Source organism: Arvicola amphibius, chromosome X (genome assembly GCF_903992535.2).
Source record: "Arvicola amphibius chromosome X, mArvAmp1.2, whole genome shotgun sequence".
Classification (NCBI taxonomy): domain Eukaryota; kingdom Metazoa; phylum Chordata; class Mammalia; order Rodentia; family Cricetidae; genus Arvicola; species Arvicola amphibius.
In genome coordinates this window covers 69998887-70017149 of record NC_052065.1, presented here as the reverse complement: position 1 = coordinate 70017149, position 18263 = coordinate 69998887, and the positions used below count along the sequence as shown (strand labels likewise).

Sequence of the window (18263 nt, the reverse complement as noted above, 5' to 3'; positions counted from 1 at the left end):
TTAAATCCATCAGTTCTTTCTTAAAGAAGGCTACAACTGTAAAAGCTTGAAAAAGCCAATACAAAAGCTACTTCTGCAATGGCATTGGTGGGCATTAGGGGAAAAAAGCAACCTTAAGAGAGGTAAAGCCCTATACAAAAGCACCAACAACACTGGATTTTTAATGAGAATAATATTCTCATTATACAGAAATTGATAAGGTCATTATAAAAGACTGCTAGGTTAAGGTATTGTTAAGAAGGACAAAAGGCAATAAAAGAAGACAACGTGAGATAGAGACATGTATAATTCATATTAATATATTAATAAAGTGTTGATTTCTATATTTATATACTCACATAAATGCCTCTTAAAATATCTGTATATGAGTTCACCTAAGAGTTCAGGATAAACTCAAAGTTAGTTGTGTGCAGTTCCTTAGTAAGAAAAAAGAACATTATAATCTACTCATTTTTATAAGATGTTTTTATAAGAAATGTATGATTTGTATGAAGCAAATCAAAACCAATAGGCTTATTACTCTAAGTTTTGTGCTTATAGATACACCTCTATAAAATCAATATCATGGGACTGGAAAGATGACTCAGTGTTTAAGAGAGTTTCCTACTCTTCTAGAGAACTCCAGGTTGTCTCCTTGAGTCCATGTTGTGTGGCTCACAACTACCTTAAACTCCAGGGAATGGAGCACCATCTTCTGAACTCTGTGAACGCTTACACAAATGTAGTATACACACAGAAAGACAGAGACATAACCATACATAAGACAATTTTTTTAAAAAACAATCAACATTATGTATAAAGGGGATATATCTGTGAATATACACGCAACATGTGGAGTGTTTCATAGAAAACACATCTGCATGCTTTACTATACAGCTGCAAATAATCAGGCAATCTGTAAAAATCAAGGCATCATTTGTGATAATCATTACATATTAAAGTGATTCAATAATTATGATTTGTCTAAGGAAAATATCTCTCTTTCAGAGTATGAAGATAAGGTGTCTTCATTGCTGGAAATTTGTGTTTTGTTTATTTATTCAAATGCATTAACCAAAAGAAAGTTGGACAAAGAATTCCTGTACGTGTAAAACCTTAAAATAGAGTTGTATCATATTTAGCAAATTATTCATTAGCTACCACTACATGTAGCAATCCCTTATTCTATGGAAGGATTTATGAAATCAGTATTACATGTAAAATTATATGTGGGAATGGCAAGATGACTACAATAAATCAAAATTCCCCCAAATGTCTCATAATCTTTTCTTTCCTCTCTTACAAGTCGGATAGTGATTGAAGCAAACAGTTTACTTAGACCCAGGTAGCGCCTTAAAACAATCACTACATAAAATCGTATCCCCGTACCTTACTAGAAGGGCAACTGACAGGAATGGGGAGAAGGAAGCAGGATGAGAAGGTGTAAGAAACATAGAAGTCCCGGGAAGGTTTGGGTCTAATTTCGGGGAGAACAGTGGGGAAGGGTGGGGTCAGGGGGAACAAACTAGAAGACACTGGTTGGCAAAGACATTGTGTTCTGGGAGAACACTATAAAATAATCTTACACACCTGGCTTTCTACTATAGAGGTATACATTTTATGTGAGCCATAAGTGTGGGTATACAAACAGGTATTGGGTGTGAGAGTATATTTCTGAGCCGAAAGGGCAAAAGTCATAGGAATTGAAACCAGAATCAAAACAAAAACTAATGATTTCTAACCCGAAGCAAAGCAAATGCTTTGCTTACCCAGGATGTGCCTCTTTAAATGCTCTACTTCACATACAACACAATAAGGCCAGGAGAAGAATGCATTTTTTTGGAAAAATGTTTTATTTAAACCTTTAAATCTTTTACAACAATAAAATACTGCGTCAATATAAACCCCTTGACTAAAACTGTTCACATCAAACATTACAGCGAATTGTTTTCTTTTTGACACCCAACTCATCTTTGAAACCATTTCTATTTAAACACAATGCAGAATTTATTGAAAATAAATAACTGTTGGCAACTGCAATAGGCAATTTGAATAAAATAGTTGAAAAAGCAACTCTTAATGAAAATAGCGTTTACTATACATCAGTTACTAAATGAATAAACTAAATGATCTTTTTAAATTAATAACTTCAAAAACGTTTAATATACAAAACTGTACAATTATAAAGTCGGCAGAAATATTTGGGTTAACTCAGGTTTGAACCATAGCGTTTAACTGCAAAGAAAAGAAAATTAAAAAACCCACCACCCTCGAACATTTGTGAAACATAAATTTAACTAGGGAAATAAAATCGCAGAACTAAAACCTAAAACTAAGAGAATGCAGAGGCTTGAGAAAAAAATTAGAAGAAAAAAAGAAAGAAGAAAAGAAAGAAAGAAAGAAAGAAAGAAAACAAAAAGAAAAAAAGAAAAAAAAAACCTAGCAAAAGGGTCCAGGATTTGAATTAATATATGCTCTTCAACCTGCGGCTAGAGGAGACACTGTGATCAACCAGAGGCCTGGCAGCCCATACTAGCGCGTCTTCTACAAGCGGCAGAAGGTTTTCTGGTTCTTAGGTAGTTTGAAGCTTTGTCTATCGCAACTGCGCCTGCAGGCTGAATCAGGAGATCAGCCTGGCGTGATCAGATCCCCTTCAGGTCAGGCCCGCCTTTACTGGCTGGGCATGGGCGCTACACTGGGCCAGCACAGAGTGCTTGTTGAGGATGAGGTGCACTTATGAACCTGTCCTGTGGACTTGAGAGAAAGCTAGCCATAAAGCCACAGCAACCGCTTAATTTTGGGATCTCTACATAGTCTAGCGAGAATTTTTTTTAAGTTTTTTTGTATACAATAATACGGTACACACAACTATCTACACACACACATTTGCACGCGCACGCACACACGCACAGAAATACATACACACATATTTTTAATTTTTTTTTAAGAAAAAAAAAGCATAAACTCAGCCGCCCAGGCGCTCCCTAGCTCGCTCAATCTTCGCCATGGGCTTCCACCAGCTGTGCTTGTCAAAGACGCTGAGATGGGCTCCCCAAGAGCTCACTCAGACCTTGGTATATACAAGAGGGAGAAGGTGGTACCCGGCTGGACCAGAATTTCCGTGACTTTTGCTAATCATTATATTGTCGCTCCGCACTAAGCAAAGGGTGCCTGTTAGCCTACCCCCTCACCACCCTACTGAGAGTGTTTCTCACCCTGAAAGGGAGCGCGAACTGTGAGGCGCTGGCCCAATCTATCGCCAGCCTCTTTGGGTCCTGGTCTCAGGTGAAAGTCACCATTTGTGAAGGCAAAGTCTTTCATCTAGGAGAGTGTAAGTGGGTAGCGCAGGTTGTCAACCTGACTATGCTGGCAGCCTGTGGGAAACTTCAGGCACAGACATTTACGCCCCGGGTGAATTCAGATTCCTTCTGGTTCCTCAAACCCCATTCTTTGCGCACCACTGCTGAATCCTTCTGGGGCACCGGGGTTTATGTTTTGGAAGCCTTCAGAGACTCCACTGTTGCAAAAAACAGGAGGCAAAAAGCAGCGAAATAGCCTCTCTTACTTTAGGCTTCTTTGCAAACCCATTCAGTTTGCTTGTTCTGCCCACATAGGCACTCAGTCCCCGGGGGAAAAATAGAAACATCAACTTTCTCCATTGTATCTTCTCTCCATGCAGATTCGAAAGTGTGGGAGTGCAAGAGGTGAGCATTTTTCTCTTTCCTCCTTTCAGCCTCCCCTCCCTTTTTAAGCAATTAAAAACCCATCAGCTGAATGAAGAAATAATAATAGCAATAATAATGTGGAGTGGTCGATTAGATACAAATTATCTCACAAATATTGTGTACAGCTTGTAGTAAAACACCGCAGACATTTAGAAACGCTATAGAAGTTTTAAAAAATGCAAAACTAGTCTATTGTAAAACAGATTTCACCTGAAATACAGCTGCTATAACCAAGGCGCTGAAAGGTTATTCATAGGCACACATCTGTCTTCCCACCCTCTCCCGCCCCCACCCCTGTAACCCAGCTCCTTGCTCTTTTTAGAGAGCAACAACCAAACAAATCTTACTCAGAGTAAATAATATGTATTGATCAGCAGAAAAGGTTGGAGGAAAATTGCCCTGGCAGCAGGGACTATGAGGTCCCCACCTGGACTGCTTAATACAATTGTGTTTCAGAGTTGAGAATCCTGAATGCGTGAGTGTGTGTGTGTGTGTGTGTGTGTGTGTGTGTGTGTGTGTGTTTCCTTTCTTAACATAAGTTAGAAACCCCTGTGGAGTAAAGAAAGAAAGCGCTAGCAAGCTAGAGAGATAGCAATAAAGACTGTAGTGATGAAAGGAAGGAAGGGAGTGAGAATGATATCCGCACTGCTCCCAGTGCTATGGACCACCTTCTGGCTTCCTCCAGTCAGAGATCGTGGCAGGATGCATCTGTTTTCACCGTGTGCGAATAAACCTCATGTGGCTGCTGATCCCCAGGCGGAGTCATTCTTTTTTCTTTTTGTCTTCTATTACAGAACCAGACACGCACCACTTCTTTCTCCAACTGGAGGCTGTCTGCCAGCGAGGAGATCTCCTGCGCTGCAGGCTTGGGACACTTGAGGAAATGCGTTTCCAGTACGCCCTTGACACTCACCTCGATGGAGGTTCGCTTCTTGCGCTTGCGGCCCTGAGCGGCGATCTTGTCAATACTGGTAGGGCTTCCCGTGGATGAATCGGCCTCCTCCAGCCACTTATTGAGCAGGGGTTTCAGCTTGCACATATTCTTGAAGCTCAGTTGCAAGGCCTCGAACCTGCAGATGGTGGTCTGCGAGAACACGTTGCCATACAGTGTGCCCAGTGCCAGCCCCACGTCGGCTTGCGTGAAACCCAATTTAATTCTTCTTTGTTTGAATTGTTTGGCGAACTGTTCCAACTCATCAGAGGTTGGAGTCTCCTCATCCGAGTGGTCTTGGCAGTGGTGCGAGCCCAGCTCACCATGGTCTGGAGGCTCCCGGAGCACTGGATGCAGGCTCTGTGTAGAGGCAGCAGCTGGTGGTGGAGTGAGTCCCCCGTGCTCCAGCATACCGCTCACCGTGAATCCCGGCTGCGAGTACACGTTGAGGGGTTGACCGCTAGACGCGATGGAGGAGTTTGGAGCTGGGCTCGCTCCCCAGGCATTCGGATGGTTGGTATGGGGCGAGTGGTGGGCTACATGTGGCGAGCGGTGATGGATGATTGCTCCCAGTTGCAGATCTTCGCGTCCCGGCTTCACGTCCGGCTGGTCCAGGGGACTGGTGGCCAATGTAGAGGGCCACGGGCCCCCGTCGCTCAGACTGGTCACCCAGTGATGCCCGAGGGGATGCCCATTGCTGGGAACTCCCTGCAAGTAGTCACTTTGGAGAAGTTTCTGAGGATTGCGGAAAGGACTTCCCTGCTGCATGCCCGCAGAGTCCGCATGGACGAGGGAGCTGGAACTGAGAATGCTGTAGGGATTCGAGGCAGCTGTGGCCATGGTCGATGAGGATCCTCTACTAGTTATAATGTGGCAAACGGAGCAGCTTCAGCCTTTGACATCTATGGTGCGGGGGAACCAAAGCCGCTAGCGCGGGTTACCGGCACCCGCCAAGGCCAATCGCAGTGCGACTTGGCCTGGCCAGGCATAAACTCAGCCAATGATGGTGCGGGAGGCCGAGCTCGCTTTCCAAATTAGGCTGGCGAAGCTCCGGAGTTTCAGTGAGACCCAAGCAGGAAGTGAATCAATCTTTAGGCTCTATTGGCTGCCTAGCTCAGAGTGGCAGCGGCTCTTTTAGTTAACCCTTTCCCCCCTCCCGGGGACCAAGTGATTGTTTGTGATGGAGAAGGGATATATTTGTGTAGAGTGGAAGTGAGGAGGCTACCTTCGGTTTCAGATCTCCCTTTAGCTTACTGAAATTAAAAAAGAAAGAAAGAAAAAGGAAGGAAGGAAGGAAGAAAGAAATTAAAATGTCATTTTGATCTTACTGCATTAAAATTTTCAGATTTTGGTAGCGCTTTGGGTTACTGTGTGGAGGGGACTGCAAAATAAAACGCATCTACAAACTTTGAGCAACGCAATGTTTTATTTCAGAGCCCAAAATAAAAAATCATGATCCAATAAAAGCTATTCTAATTTATTTTGCTCCTTTTATGTTTTTCATTTACAAGAAACAAAAAAAGCTCTAGGAAAAAGATTTCTGCTTTTTTTTTCTTAAATTTTTGATTCAGAGCATGAAGAGTTGAGGATTTGCGAATGTAAATCTTAAAGTGCTTCTTAGAAGACTCAGTCAGTTTGAAGTTTGCTGGTTAATTGGAAATCTGACTTTATCTTTGCTCCCCTGTCAGTTCCCATCAGAGGTCTCTCAGCTTATGTCAGAAAAGCTGCTTGTTGAAGCAGGCAGTCGTCTGTCTTCCACACTCACCCTAGACGCACTCAGCAAACCCAGTACCCGCTCCCAACAGGCAGACTGGAAAGTATTCAGAACACCAAGCAAGCCCAGTGTTGTCCCCGGAAAAACTCTTTGAAACGTTTACATCCTGCTTCCTTAGCAGAGTGATAGAAATATTGAGAAATGTGCTTCCTCTACTGTTCTTTCAAAATTTAGAGAATCAGAGAGACAAGGAGAGAGAAGACCGGAGGTGGGGGGAGAGAAAAAAAGGGTAGTGGGAAAAAGGGAGAGAAACAGAGAAACCGGGAGAGAGATCTTGATGGCTAGGCATCTTACACAGTTTTTCCATTTCTCCACAGCTGCCACAAAGCTTGAATTAGCTTTCAGCCTGGGGGACCCGACCGCTTTCAAATTTTGTTTAAAGGAAAGACATACCCTCCTAGGCTTTTCCAAGTTAGGGAAGAGCAAGTCCATGTGCTCCACAGCCCCACGCAAAGGTGTTGCTTGGAAGAAGAGTTGGTAGAAATGCAAAGATGTTACAATTACACTACCTCGGAAAAGACAATAAATACACAACACCCAATACCAAATGTGAAGTTTTTTTTAATGACCTTTCGTTCGCTAATTTTGGAGGCAACCTGGCTGTGTAATTATATTTGCTCTAACAGAAGACGGCATCAGAGTTCCCTTATTGGTTTGAAATTCCATTAAATATATTGCAAGAGCTTCCTAGGTTAAGCTTGATTTAAATTTGCATACATTTTCATATATTTAGCTGAAATAAAAGAAGGCTTGCAGCTACCAGAAAGTCATTAAGGCATTAGTTTCTCTAAGAGGACAGATCTGAAGAAAATGCAAGAAAATGAGAAAAAAATTAAAAGCAAGGTGAGCTTATTCTGTCATTCCTTTATATAGCTGAGGAGTATCTATTTCCTGTGAAATTGGTGATTATTTTTATGACAGCACAAAGTAATAGGAGCAGAGATTGGTAAATGTAAATGCGCGTTTGTTAGGTGAGAAAACCTGGCATCTGTTTGAAATCTTTCTTTTGCTCTTAAAGATAAACACTTAGTAATTATTGGCAGAGAGGATCTTTCGCCATCCTCCCTGCTTCACCCTGCTTTTTCATTGAAATTGTAGGTTCATTTGCTGATGCCCTATTGTAAGGGCTTATCTGCTTTTAACCTAGAAATCGATTCATTCCCTCTGCCTCTCCGTCTCCCTCCCTCCTTCCATTCCTCCCTCCCTCCCACCCTCTGTCCTTCCCTCCCTCCCTCTTACACTCTTGTGCGCAGACACTCTCTTTCTCTCCATCTCTGTGTGTCTGTTTCTATGTCTTCTCTTTTCTGTGGAGGAATGAGGTAGGCTGTTTTTCACTGCTGAATGTATGCATTATCTTTTACAAGAATGCAATCCAATTTGTGCCTGAACTTACGCTTCTCAAGAAATAAGAACTCATTGAAATCAAACAAAAAGAAGTTTTCGGTGCTTGATTAGACTGCCTGTTTGGTGATCGCTTGCTAGTATTTGTTGGGTCAGCTGAAAGGTCAGAGGAAATTTGTTGAAGAAACCCTATGTGTAAAACTCCGATCATGAGTATAGCCAGGTTGTTGGTATTTTCAACACCCCCACCTAGCAGCTGCATTTGGGTGAAAGTATTGCTTCTCTCAGTCTGTCTGTTAAGGTGGTGAAGATAATTATAGTCTGATAAAGCTTTTTTGTGTAAAAAGGCGTCATTTTCTTGTTCTGACTAGGAAGAATGTTTGGAGTCCACATTACTCTTAGTCTTGACCTTGCATTTCTTTGGTAACCAAGCTTTTGCTAGTAAAGCAAAAGTAGCTCAGATCATTAGTCCCAAGTCAGGAGGTAGTGGGAGGGTAGTAAGGAGGATACATCTACACCCAGGAACAGGCTTTTCATAGCCCTGTTTTCTAGCCTTTAATTTAAAACTAGATTTTTATTAGGAGCAGAAATCCTTACCATTCCCTTTCCTTCTCTCTTCCTTTCCCTCTCTTCAACTCTTGAATCTTTTCTCCTCTCCCCTCTTCCTCCTCTCATTTAAAAATTGTTTTTTTTTTCTGTGTGTGAGTATAGATAATGTCTCTCATTAGGTGCAATCACTCCCTATAGCAGATGTAAAAAGTCTTTTCTTATATATGACATATTTTGCGTTCTGAAGAAAATATCTACATGTAGTGAAATCTTCTTGCTGTTATAACTAATGTACTAGAGAGGTTTCCTTAGCCCTCTCCTGTCAGTCTAACTTCCCAAGTGTAACAGATGCCGCTCTCAAGCGCTCCTTTCTGTGGCTTCTCTTTATTTAGCCTTGCATATTTCTCCCCATGATCTGGGTTTCCATAGAGAGAGGAATAAAAGGGGGGACCATGGTCACAAATCCCCTGCCCCATGCAAAATAAAAGAGCCTCATTCAATAGACAACCCTGTCTGGACATGGGAGAAAAATAAGTCCAAGCAAAGCTACTGTTGCAAAGAGCTGGTAACTTATTTTTCATAGACTGCAATTTGCCTTAAACTCCAAGTCACCCCTACTAAGCTTGATCTCTCTGGCATCTGGGCCAAAGACATATCTTGATGTGCTCCTCATCCAGATCTTCAAGTTCACTCCAGGTCCTCAGTCTGATTCCCCTATCCCCTCTAGAGCTAATGGTTTGAATTATATGACAAAAGCTATGGAACCTAGCGGGCTGGGGCAGCTAAAAGTCCCCCTAGATAGGAACTAGGCTTTGAAGTGGAGGAAATGTAATTGTAGCAAATCCACTACCTTTCTCCAGCAAGTCAGTAGAAGTTTCAGTTCCTGGATCATACAAGGATTGGAAAGCATCTTTATTCCCTGTTGAGTTGTTTCACACTCTAGTTTCCCAACTCACATTTTCCACACCCCTCTATTCTTTTCAATAAGGGCAGTACAATTCATTTGGAAAAGAAAGATTTGCTTGATTTTCTTAGACTTTCATCTATTTATTGGCTGGAAGTTTCAGATAGCTTTTCTTCAAAAAAAAAAAAAAAAAACAAAGGATGCAAGTTTCTGAGTGTCTTTGCAGAGGCTCAAGCCTCTTGTTTCCAAGCAAGGAAGGAATCACAAAAGAAATTAAGCAGATTAACGTGGTTCAGGTCTCCCTCCTGTAGAAGCATGCTAGCATGGCTCCAGCTGGGTAGTCTGCATCCAGACTCATTTTGAAAGTGCCCCTGCCATGGTGATCATGACTGTTGCAGATTTAATATTTGAGTGTAGATTATGAAGCATTCTCATTATTTGTACAAATTGGGGAAGGGAGGAGAAAGGCTGTCAGGAGCTGAAGCTGGCAGAGGGTGGGGGTTGGAGTCCGGAAAGGAGTCTAAAAGGCCAGATTTCCTTGTGTGTAATATAGCATGAAGCTGCAGATAGTAGGATGTGGCACATGGGCATGACCTCTAGACTGAAAACGTCACCTTCAACACAAGTTCGCTCTGGAAACAGGACAAGTTAGATTGGGTTGGCTAGGGGCAAGCACACATTCTCTTTTTTGAAAGCCAGGAGCTTATAAAGAAGTGGAAACAATTGAACAGCTTCTGAAAGGAGCAGAGAAATAAGCATTCCCCCTCCCCGCATCTGTACACTAAGCCCATAAGACGTTTTGGATGGGAGGCACAGCTACCCCTCAGAGCACTATGTTATTCTCTTTACCTCCTTTAATATATCCCTCTCCTTCCTTTCTTTCCGTTTTTATTTTGTCTTTTTTCTCCTTCCATCTTTTTTTCCATCTGTCTTTCTTTTAAAATATTCTTTATCTTTTAAAAACTATAACAAGGTAAGGAAAAAAATCTCACCATATTCTGGGGTATAATTTAAAATACAATAATTTTGACAGCATTAGCTAATATCAAGGACACAAATGCAATGAAGTTCATTTTAAGAGTCTCTTATCTTTTCTTGAGTGTGAAGAACCAGTAGCATAAAGTAGAAACTATAACAGAAACAGGGTAATGTACAAAACTACAATATTATACATGACAATTTTATATGAATACCACAATCTGTGAGAACTAGACATTTGCTAGCTAAATTTAATGTTGATGGGGGAAATGCTATGGCATTGTGTGGCTGAGGCACAGACAGGATGGTTAAAATATAAGAAGAGACAATAGAGACCCTGGCTGCTTAGGGAAAGGATGCTTGTTTCCACAGCTACATTCCCAGATCTCCTTGACCCAGTCTCAGTTTCTCTACTGGGGTCACCTCTTCCCTTGCTTGAGCTATTGTCAGTACATGAACCCTGATCTTATGGGGTCCCGGGGAATGAACTCTAAGGAGACAAAACTGTGTAGTACTCAGCATGGCTATCACCCCTCCCATCAGGATTTGAGGTGTCTAAGAATAATTGTGAGGGGGTTGGTTGGCAGTCACTTGTTTTGCACTGCTGCCTGAGTCTAGCTTTGTGAGACTCAGTTGAGACTTTTACAAAGTACAGATCTCATACAGAATTACTGTTCTTTTGGTTTTATATGGAGTCACAGAATGACTCTATACATAAATGGCAGCAATCTTTTTTTCTATTTAAATTAATCTCAAAGTCAGAAATGGTGGATGTATTTAAAGATGAGAAAAAAGTTCTATCTGCATCATCAATCAGAGGGCATGCAAAGGTGACTTATTGTTTTAAATTCTATGGACTAATATTGGAAGCATCTATAAAACTCAACTAGTTGAACAGTATTGCTTTTAAAATAAGTAACTTTAGTGGTTACTAGGGCTTATCCAAATTGAAATTAATTTCTTTCTTCATAGACTGATTAAGTTTTTAACATGAGTATTTGTAAAAATGCTCAGGTTTCACTTAGAGATCCCATGTTCTCTGCCCTTATACTCTGTCCTTAGTGATTACTATATATCTGAAATGGCTAGCATTCCTTAAACCTTAACATGTATGAGAATATAGGAAGGTTTTGCTATACATAGAAATATTAACTCCTTATGAAAGCATCTTTAGTGCATAATTTGATGAATATTCAGGGTTAATCTTACCACTTTTGGAGTCACATAGTAGGGAAAACCAAGGGATCAAATACAGCCATATATTTTAACTTAGACCTTTTAAAATTGTCATAGAAAGTGCAGAAACAGAACAATGTTAAGGGCTATTAGACAGACATATACATCTCTCACACAAACATTGGGGAAAATTTTAACTCTATAAAGATATATTGGGACCTTGTTTAAAATCAAGAATATCAATGCTCCCACTTTTGTGAATGTAGTTTTAGTTCTTGGAGAAGGGATGCTGTCTTTCTGGGTGTTCTTAAAATCGCCGTCTTCTGTAATGTTTCTTTGTACTGATATCACTTTGCTCTGGCTCTGGATTTGTGGGGTCTGTTTAACTCCTTTATTTCAGAAGAGGTGTATCTAATCTCATACTTGGTTTCCAGTTCCTATGGATACATAAGTCAGTCCATAGTATGCGTTTGTACCTATGCATATGTGTGCACATGTCTGCCTGTGCATTTTATATTCAACAATAAAACTTTTAAAGAGCCTCTTTTCAAGGTATACAAGCTCAATTGGTTAGTAGAAGAACCTAGCCCTTCACTAGGTCATCTTACTTAGTGAATTAACTTGAGGGTAGCATGCTATGTGTTCTGGTGTTCTGGCAATTTCAATTCTACTTACACCGAAATAAGGAGAAACACAGGTAACAATAAGCAAAGAATTGACCCAAAGTGAGAGGAGAAATCTGGGAACCTACACTTGCTGGGGATCTTTGTTATTACCCCAAATGAAGTAAACTTGGGCTGACCTTAGCTTCTGAATGTATACAAATAGAGGTGTTTTGTTCTGGTGGTTGCATTGGGGGTGGAGAAGGGTCATGGTTACTGTGAATATTCAACTGAGAAATCTTGTCTTAAATCTGAAAATGGTAATTCTCTGAGTCAAATGAGTTTTATTGCAAAAACAAGACAGCTATTAGAAGGGATATATTGAGCCGGATGTTGGGTGGCACACACCTTTCACACCTTTAATCCCAGCACTCGGGGAGGCAGAGACAGGTCGAGACCACCCTGGTCTACAGAGCGAGTTCCAGAACAGCCTCTAAAGCTACAGATAAACCCTGTCTCGAATACAGCCCCCCAGAAAAAAAGAAGGGATTTATTTTTGCTAGTCCCTAGTTGCCATGACCCCTCACTTCTGTGTTTATAGTCTTCTGTTTGGAGCAGAATCTGTATTGTAGAAGCTAGGTAGATTTCTTCTTCCTAATGATGGAGGAATGAGTTAGGAACCTAGTGCATACATCAAAGCCACTGTGATATTCCAGGGTCTTTTGAACACTCTAGTGCCTTAGATTGATCTTGCTGAGAATCTTTGTCCCTGAGCAGCACTGGCATCTTACAGTGCAAACTGATCCTAGGCCTAAGTACATTTAAACTCATTTAACCTCTTTAGGCCCATGTTAAGTCAAAGCACCCAAAGTATTGACTTTTCCCCAAGTAATGCCCAGATCCGTCATAGAAAGATGCTTTTTCTAGCTCTGCTCTCTTAGTCTTCCCATCTCCTGCTAACTGGGATTCTTTCATGAGATGATACTTGTATGAGTGTGCATTGTGGTGATATCTATACTAAAGGTTTCTGTTTAGGCATTATGAAATAAATTTTCTCACAAATAGGACAGCAAGATTTAAACCTCATATCTTCCTTTAAAAGAAAAAAAATTCCTGTGTTTAATTAATTCCGGTGGGTGGGGATCCTTAGATGATTAAGGGAAGGTGTGTAGGTTAACATAAATATCAAAGCTCAAATTTCTTCTGTTCATCTATACATATTTTAATGCACCCAAATGAATAGTGAGAATGACTTTTTCTTTTCCTCATCTATACTTAATACTTTTGGTTTAGGAGAACAATTGGAAATCCTGTTTGAAATAAAGCTATAAGTAGAATCACATTTGTTTTCATCATTACCCTTAAATGTAATCTTTCCTCAGGGGTTTAATGTAAATATTAGTTATGCCCCCACAAATAAATGAAATCTCTCTCTCTTTCTCTCTCTCTCTCTCTCTCTCTCTCTCTCTCTCTCTCTCTCTCTCTCTCTGTGTGTGTGTGTGTGTGTGTGTGTGTGTGTGCAAGAGATAGATAGAAGAACAAGCCTATTTGCAAATTTTCTTATGTAATGATCTTAACTCTGATTATAGGTCTTACATTCACAAGAACCAAGGGGTAGAAATGGAGAGGCTGGTTTTAGCTTCTAGTTTATCCTGTGTTAATGCATTTATAATAAATAGTGGTATCTGAGCCTTCACCTTTTATATGAACTCTCTCAGAATAGAAGAAATGCATTCTCAAACATACTTTTTGTGCTTTCAATATCACTAAGGAGTCTGATAAAATTTCTCAATAGGATGAAAATGAGTTACAAGAAACAAAAAGAAATTCTTTGGAAAATAGAATTTTTCCCTGAAATCTTAATATTACAAGTGAAAAGTAAGGAAGCTTTTTAAAAACACATTTAGTGAGATGCTGACTTGCATTACAGATATGCTTCCTCTTTTCATGCCTTTAAAGCAAATTTCATAACAGACAGTTGGATATAAAAAAGTAACTAGTAATATATCCTATAATATTTTAAATTAAGATCATCTATATATTCTATAGCATAAAACAAAAATGAAGTTATTAGAAAGCAAACATTTGTGGAGAATAATACAATGATGTTTACTGTAAAAAAGAAGTTCTGTTAAATTTTACCAGCTTTTAAATATTTATTATAAACTCTTCTCAATGTTTGTCTGGACATGATAGTGAACTCTGTGTCATTAACAGCATAGTAATGATCATTTTGTCTTTATGGGAGATGCTTGCTTTTGGATGTGATTGTTGAAAGTAAATAATGTTCATTAAGTGAGCGAACTCTAAGCAATGATGAAGGTTTGTTGAGAAATATACATTGAAGTGTTCCCAGTTTTCATTTTCATAGTTGGACTCTGTTTTCAGATATGTTAGATTATTTCTCATTTGGTATATCTGCAAACTGCTTTGAAATGACTAGTAGTATATAAGTACATTGCAAGTGAACCTAGTGAATTAAGATGATTCTGTATCAGTTTAATTTATGTTTTATAGTTAGTTTAGCATTCTGATTGGATTGCCTTGGTAATGTGAATTGCCTCCAGCTGCTGATGATACGGCTTTAATTCTGTTTTAAAGGTCATGTAAACATGTGCCTGTAGCATAAGGAATGCAGATTCAATTCCCTTTTAATGTTTCCTCACATTCACTTCAGAACATTCACCTAGAAAATTAGTGGGATTTAACAAACTATCTTAATGTTATGATTTCATTAAAATCCTCTTTCAATGCTTTACTTTTCCTTTTGCAGGGTAAAGAAGTCTTCCTCTGCTTTGCAGTACATAGCTCTTGCAACATCCATCATTCATACTGGAGGCAGAAAAAACATTTTTGTTAAAATCTATTTACTTTTCTAGCACTTTTACTAAGAAAAAGCTGAGAACTTAATTTCAGACTCCTTTTAGCTGGAGGTTAAAAAAAGACAGACACAAAACAAGCTACATAATCTAGCTACATTTTAGACTACCATAAAACAAGTTATTATTTAGGGATATAGGAACTTACAAATATTTTTACATTATGGTCACAACTGAAAATAAACTGTGGAAAGCATGCATTGCTAAAAATATAATTCACATAGAGTTGACTGAGTATAATGCTTCACTGTTTCCAAACAGATGTAAAAAGCACATGAATTATGCCCTTCAGGTTCTATGGTTTAAATATGGGTGTCTATATTGAGAGATTGTTCTTTACATTAACTTAAAAAATTTAATATTGTGATTATACCATCATATCCATCAATACTTTGTAAAACATACAATAAAATGAAATGCTTTTTAAAAAAAGATATCTAATTCTTAGTGGATGATATAGTTATGGGAGAATGAGAGTAGTGGGGTGTAAAAGAGAAACAGTAAAATAAACTAGAAAGTTTAATCAAATCATTGAGGTAACATCACTGTGGTTTTCTATTTATATCCCTATTATTCATATTTCATTAAACTAAAACTTCTTTTCTGCCTAGAAATTCACCAGAAGATTCTATTTTCAGAAATCATTTTCTTAACTTGGATTGGCCAAGAGGTGAGGTGTTTTAAAATTACATATATATGCAAACATATTTGTTGACATTGTAAAAAAAAACCTAATATGATAAGTGCAAAATGTGCTTTTATTTGATTTGGTGAACAATAACTAAAATATGTGAGGCTCAACATTGAACAGTATTGTTTTATTTTTGGAAATATGTTATGTTCTGTGTCTGTGTTTTAGAACTGAATACTATCCACAGACACAAAAGACTGCGATTACTTACAAAAGAAAAGAGTGTTGCCATGAAAATCTTACAGGCTTATCTAAGTGTTTGACTTTTCAAATCGTGCTCATAGCCTTGAAACATTTGATTTCCCATCCCCCTTTCTTAATAACAGAACTAAACACCCAAGCTTAATGCCTGGAGAAAATGAGAAAATGTTACTTTTTCACTAATACCTAAGACTTTGGCATTATAGCACTGCACTACAGTTTTTTGATGAAAAGAAAACATCATATTTGCTTACTTAATTTTGGAATTAGGACTTTTGAACATTAGATTGCAATAAATAATTTTATAATTTTCATGGTCACTTTAAATTTTAAGGTGTCTGCTCCCCAAAGCATACTTTTAAATTTTAAATAGACAATAAATAATATAGAACTTCAACTCCAAATGATTTCGTAGATACCTTTTAGATTTGAGCTGCACAATTATCACTTATTCCTTTGCTTGTATCAATTTGATGTCACCATTTCAGATAACACTGCGTCCACAGGTGTCAGTTTTAATGAAGAAATATACCTTTTTCTGATGATGATATCAATACTAGTGTGCAATAGAAGATAAAAAGACTAAAGGCAGCAATTTTATTGGTTTATAGCAAAAGTAAACATTGTTCACTGTGAATAGAAAAAGTTGTACCTCCAGTAAAAGAAAATGTAATATATATATATATATATATATATATATATATATATATATATATATATATGAAAAATACAACCCCATTTTCATCCTGTCAGAAAACCTTGAAACCTTGACATTTAAATTTAATGTAGGTTGCAAAACAGTTAATGGCTATGTTTATTATATTTCATATGTACATATCTCTTATGAAAATTAATCACCGTGCTTTGAACTGTAGTTATTTTCAGATTTTGTCCAATTGCATCCAATTTTAACAATTTCTTAACATAATATAACTTTCTGTACTGAGTAAAAGACACTTACTACTTATGCTTTAAGAATGAATTATTTGAGCCCAAACAAGTTTTATATAAGTAATTTTTAGCAGAATCTATTAATTTTACCATCATCACTATCTGATTTCAAATAAATACAGGTTGAGTGACTTTACTGAAATAAAAACAGCATTATAAACATCTGTGATAACCTCAAGTCAAATCTTTGTATAATAATCCTAATGGAAATTGTTTGTCTATTCAGAGAGACTCTGAACATTTACTTAAAATCAGCTTCACTAGAATAACTGAGAGAAACAATGTGATTGAAACAATGAACCACAATTCGACATTTCCTAATAATGTATGTTCTTGTATGTTCTACTATGTGTTTTTCTTCGTTATCTTCTTATATCTGAAGTTCTATTCCCACCTCCCCTTCCCTCCACCCCATGTATTTGATCATTTTTCCAAGTCCCTTGGCTGAACCAATCTCTTTTCATGCAGAGGATAAAAAGAGAAGAACTTCAAAGTAGGTTCAGGTAATTAACAGCTGAGGGGAATATAATCTAAACCATAGGCCCTGCTTTGCACCCAGGCTGGCTCTCTGAGCCAGCCGGCAAGGGAATGCCTATTCCCTATAGCATCTAAATCTGCTTCCTCTGAACAGCTCTGCCAGGCCTCCAGTTATCACATCTGCATTTCAAACACCATGGCTCTGGCATTAATTATTAATTAGCCTACAGTCACCCTAGAGGATTCAAGTTCCAGTCTGCACATACTTATTCATTGACCTCTATCTTAGTTTTTGTTGGAGGAAAAAAACTCAGTAGAATGCTTAATAATTTCCTTTCTATTAGACCTTCTGTTCTAGTTTCATGGAGAGGAAACAGTATATTTTCCAAGTGGGAATAATCACAGAATAGCCTCCAAATTTGTTTACAGTAAAATGCTGTCAAAAGTTGAGAGCTATAGAAGGAGTGAAATGATTTATAGACAACACTGAGTATTAAAAGATACTATTTAATGTTCGACAAATTGCCTGCCTGTACTTTCCTCAAAATGGGAGATACAGTCATGGGACAAAGCCAAACATTCTTTCGTTTTCAGGGAGAGAAGCTGCAGAGGCTGTAACTGGATTCTATCCTTGGGTAAGATGTAATGAGCCAAACTGGTAGGAGGTATAGCTGAAAGCAGGGATGCCCAAAGAAACCATAAATACAGACAAGATTTGTTAAAAGAACAATTTCCTGATCTTTGCTTTGTTTGAAAAGTGAATCATGGAGCTCCTTTCTTTCTAGAAAATATTGTTTGTATATTGAATTGCTGGACCATTCCCAACAAACCTTAGGACATAAATGTGGAAATCTTCACAGACTGCACAGAGAGAAATTAAATGAGTCATGTTCAGAGCTAGGTTTATGTCTTAGTCCTGCCACTTATTAAGTAAAATATTACAACTTTTCTTTAGGAAACAAGGATGGCATTTGACTACCTCTCCTGAAATTATTGGGAAAATTGTCAACATCTACAAAAATGGTTATTAGAGTGGTTGACATTGTTACTTCCCACCACAAATAGTCACAGCACTGCTATTTTTTAAAGATTTATTTGTTTGGTG

General features: G+C 38.5%; 1 protein-coding gene across 1 annotated transcript; it reads right to left on the bottom strand.

Moving 5' to 3' along the window:
• Positions 1-4389: 4389 nt before the first annotated feature.
• Pou3f4 (POU class 3 homeobox 4) lies at positions 4390-5475 on the bottom strand. The gene has a single exon (XM_038317326.1). It carries the CDS (start codon positions 5473-5475, stop codon positions 4390-4392), a length of 1086 nt encoding a protein of 361 aa, XP_038173254.1.
• Positions 5476-18263: the final 12788 nt, after the last annotated feature.